Here is a 4,508-nt window from a genome sequence, read left to right as displayed (position 1 = left end):
TGACCTCCAACGCGATCAATCTGGATACTTACTTCACGAGAGACGAACAGTTTGTGCGCTATGGCAATGTTGCGCATCGTACTCACGTCAAGATCACGAAGAAGAACACTTGGGCGGGTGCGATGACTTTGTTCACCGGACAAGAATTTGATTCAAAGGTTTCGAAGATGGTCAGAACGAATTCCAAGTTTCCGTTCGTCTGGCTAATTTATGACAAACGACAACGAGACATCCTCTTTATCGGCGCTTGCAGAGGATCTGTTTTTCGGACTGGAAATAGTCCGTCAAAAAAATTTAGTTCAGAATTATATAAAATGATACAACTTAAAAAACGGCCACGAAAAACAGATGGGATAAGGATGAGAAGGAAATTAAGTTCAGAGTCAAATACATCGAACACGCGCCCTGCGAAACGGCTACTAGAAACAGATTTTTATTTATTTTATTTTTTATTTATTTATGTACAGGTAAACGGGAGATATCCCTTTAAAAACAAATTAAAATAAAATAAGTTGAGAACATAGAAAATGTACAAAGTTATAGCTATATGATTACGCACAATTTATAACATTAAGAGCCTATCGCAATAAAACTAAAACACAGGAAGGAAATAACAAGTCTATCGTAGACAATGGGATAACGTTCGTCTGAAGGTGCAGAGTGATGATTGAAAGAAATCCACACGATCAGAGAACTCATTCGCCAGCATGCAGATTCGATTCAGGGGCTTGTATCTTCCATAAGAGGTACGGTGAGACTCAACATTAAATGTGACGCCCTTCCTGAGAGGCCTAGCCGGAGCACGCAGCCCCACATACTCTAGGAGCTCCGAACATGTAATACTCCCATTAATCAATTTGAAAAAAAACAGTAGATCTAGAAAAGTGCGTCTATTTGCTAAAGTAATTAGCCGCAAGTTATTCAGCATATCATCATAAGAGTGATCGAAAAAGCGCATTGGATTATCCGTTATGAAGCTCACTCTACGCAAAAAACGGTGTTGGATTCCCTCAATCTGAATATCATATTTGGCATAAAACGGAGCCCAGACAATGGAGGCGTACTCTAAATGAGGCCGTACTAGCGCACAGTATAACAATCTTAAGGTGTGCACATTATTAAAGTATTTGCCAGTCCGCAAGACAAAACCCAGTTTTCTATACGCGCAGTTCGTGATACTCATTATATGCTTCTCAAACGATAGATCAGGGCAAAAGGTGACCCCAAGATCGCGTACAGAATCTACCTCAGAGAGACGCACCCCGTTTATCGAGTACTCATGCATGCAAACGCTTCTCCTCCGACTAAAGCGGATTACATGACATTTCGCTATATTAAACTGTAGTTTATTAACATTACACCAACGCTCGAGCCGAAACAGATCAAGCTGCAACAGATCCGCGTCCTCAAGGTTATTTACTCGTCGAAAAACTTTTAAATCGTCCGCATATAGTAGAAATTTACAGTGATTAAAGACCTTGTTAATGTCATTAATAAATAGATTGAAAAGAAGCGGGCCCAGGTGAGAACCCTGGGGCACGCCAGACGATGCTTTAAAAATTCTAGATTGGCAATTATTGATCTTTACAATCTGTGACCTGTCTGTTACATAACTTGATACCCATTTCAGCAAAGTACCATCAATACCAAAGGCCCGCAACTTAGTGAGTAGCAGGGAATGGTCAACGCTATCAAAAGCCTTTCTAAAGTCCGTATAAACTGCATCGACCTGGGAGCCATCCTCCACCACTGAATTAATAAAATTCTGATAAAGTAGCAGATTAGTCACGACGGAACGACCGGCAATAAAGCCATGCTGCTCTTCAATCAAAACATATTTAAATAATGATGCAAGTTTATTCGCTATTATATTTTCGAATAATTTAGGCATGAGGCATTGCTTACTTATTGGTCTATAATTAGAGACCAAAGTTCTATCACCGTCCTTAAATATTGGCGTAACGGTGGATAGCTTCCAGGATTCCGGGAAGATGCCACTTACTAAAGACTTATTGAAGATAATCCAAAGTACTCTAGATAGTATGAAATTGGTTGCTTTAAGAAAGAGCGGAGGAATGCCGTCATAGCCAGAGTTGGATGCCAAATTCGTGGCATTTATGCAATTAAATATATCCCCGATGGAGATATCTACATTCAATAGGCTCAGATCATGCTCACATACATCAACATCGCTGCCACCATGCACATCCGAACCGGAGTAAACAGAATAGTCTGCGAAACAATTTGCTATGGCTGATCCATCATAGACAGACGAGCCATTGTGATAAATTGACATTGGAGGTTTATTAGAAGTATACATGGATTTTGTGAAGCTCCAGAAAACATTTACATTACTCGAGATAGCCTCCTCCGTACGATGCACATAGCTCCGCAGACACGCCGATGAAAGGGATTTACATCGAGCCCTCAGACCCGAAAATTCCATATAATCCGAAAAGCAATTAGTTCTCTTAAATTGGATGTGAGCACTCTTTTTGGCCTTGATGAGAGTTTTCAGTTCATTTGAGAACCATGTAGGATGCTGTGATTTGCGGGTCATATATGTAGGAACAAAATTAGAGATGACATAATCAAGATGCCCATACAAAAAATCCACAGCTTCATTTGCATCCAGAAATTTTAGTTCTTCATCCCAGGAGATACTGCCCAAGTAATCATTAATAGCATCATAGTTCGCACGTTTAAAGTTCCACCTATGTTCAATGTGAGATGACAGCGATGTTTTCAGTGGCAAAGTCAACAAGATGGCCGGATGATAACGATCGCACGCACATAAATAACAACGGCTAGCTCCACTGAAGCGCTATGCAGTGTGGAAAACACTAGATCTAAGGTATTCCGATTCACATTAATGATCCTATTGTGCTGGTAAAAATTAAATTCATTGAAGAAGTGTGAGATAATGTTAGCATGCGGTAACATATTACAGTGTCGATCTGATTCATATTGCAAGTAATTGTTATTATTATGCCACTGAATATGCGGAAGATTATAATCGCCCGCAATAAGAAAATTAGCATTAGGTAACGCGACTAACACTTCTTCAACAGAGAGGCAGTGAGCCTCGTATAGAGACGGCTCCGATAAAGGAGGCATGTAAACAGTGCCGACAATAAATTGTACATGATCAAGGCGAATGTCAACAAACAGCTGTTCGACGCGTGACTCTGAGATATTTATAGCACGACTAAATATAGAATTTCTCACAGCAATCAACACACCTCCTCCGCGCGAATAAACACTATTAGCAATATTTCTATCATTGCGAAACACGGTGAAATCATCAAGGTCCAGCTCCAAGCTCGATATACCCTCATGCAGCCACGTCTCAACCAAGACTATTATATCGTAGTCAACAGATACGGACGCCACAGCACACCGCAGATCACAAAGCTTCGTTCTCAAACCGCGAACATTTTGATAATAAATAAGGGGAGAGCGAGTTAGTTTTTTGAACTTGACTTTACATCGACGATTTTCGGCACACCGTTTATATAACGAATTGTTTTATTTGTTTCTCCTTCGTCCTTCAGGCGCCCCAGAGCGGCCCGCAGGTCCCTAAGATATTGTCTTTGCTTCATTGTTTGATCCTGAGAGATGTTGACAGGACCAGAGTATCGCGATTTATTCCTCAGGATTTCCAGCACCTCCCGTTTTGTGGAAAAAGAGACACGCACCGGTCTAGAATGACCTCGCTTCGCCTTTCCCAGTCTCTCCGTTCGCATTGCGGAATTCACGCCAGGCTGGATAGTCCGAATGATATCCCTCACCAGATCATCATCTCCACAGCCATTGTTATCGGACTCCTCCAGATTGAAAAATATCAAATTAGTCGATCTTCTCTCTCTATCTTCCATTTCCTCGATAACATCCGTCTCAACTGAGCGCAAGGGGTCCAATGGTTGAATTACTGTCGACCGGCCCTCAAGTAAGTCCACTCTATTCGATATGCTCTGAATTTTATTTCTGACCTTGTCCATATCAGCCTGATGCATCTCCACGATCTCTCTCCGGAAAGTGAGAAACTCTTCATGTATTACCTTTCTGATATCCTCTAGGAGCCGCGGACTCGCATTCAAACTTTGAGGCAAACTTCCGGAAGGGCAACTCAAGAACTGACCATTCAAGAAGGGATGACCGCTACGTGCGAGACAACTTGGATGCGATGCTATATTGCATCCACCACAAGTTACAGGCTTTGCCACGGCTACACCGCATCCTTTGCATATTTTTTTTCCATCCATTTCGTTAGAATCACAACTAGAGAAAACTCAGCAACAGCGAAATAGGCGGTATACGGATTTAACGAAAACAGGCCGCCGAACCAAAACACGACCGTCCTCAACCAATATATACTGTATACTGATTTGTAGGTATTGGAAAATGTTGTAATTATCGAAGCTATATTTTTTTCTCAGTCAATCTTTTGTCGATTTGTATTAATTTGAATTGTATTTCAAACGCGAAATATACTATAATATCTGTTA

At 41.1% G+C, this 4,508-nt stretch overlaps 1 protein-coding gene across 1 annotated transcript; it reads right to left on the bottom strand.

Moving 5' to 3' along the window:
- Positions 1-619: 619 nt before the first annotated feature.
- Positions 620-4,265, bottom strand: LOC145947028 (uncharacterized). Its single transcript, XM_083056805.1, has 3 exons — positions 3,479-4,265; positions 2,869-3,359; positions 620-2,824 (listed from the first exon to the last, which is right to left on the bottom strand). Exons 1-3 carry the CDS (start codon positions 4,263-4,265, stop codon positions 620-622), a joined length of 3,483 nt encoding a protein of 1,160 aa, XP_082912931.1.
- Positions 4,266-4,508: the final 243 nt, after the last annotated feature.

Source organism: Prenolepis imparis, unplaced genomic scaffold, assembly GCF_030444845.1.
Source record: "Prenolepis imparis isolate NDT839.2.m4 unplaced genomic scaffold, iyPreImpa1.0 SCAF_38, whole genome shotgun sequence".
Classification (NCBI taxonomy): Eukaryota; Metazoa; Arthropoda; class Insecta; order Hymenoptera; family Formicidae; genus Prenolepis; species Prenolepis imparis.
Note: the sequence above shows the minus strand (reverse complement) of the source record. Positions and strands in the feature narration are given on the sequence as shown.

Bases quoted from the DNA above. Each gene is read 5' to 3' on its own strand.
- LOC145947028 (XM_083056805.1), bottom strand. From the start codon at position 4,265: ATGGATGGAAAAAAAATATGCAAAGGATGCGGTGTAGCCGTGGCAAAG. The intron at 3,360-3,478 runs GTTCAAAAAACT...ACGATATAATAG, and splicing joins AATCGTCGATGTAAAGTCAA to TCTTGGTTGAGACGTGGCTG. The intron at 2,825-2,868 runs GTGAATCGGAAT...CACACTGCATAG, and splicing joins AGCACAATAGGATCATTAAT to CGCTTCAGTGGAGCTAGCCG.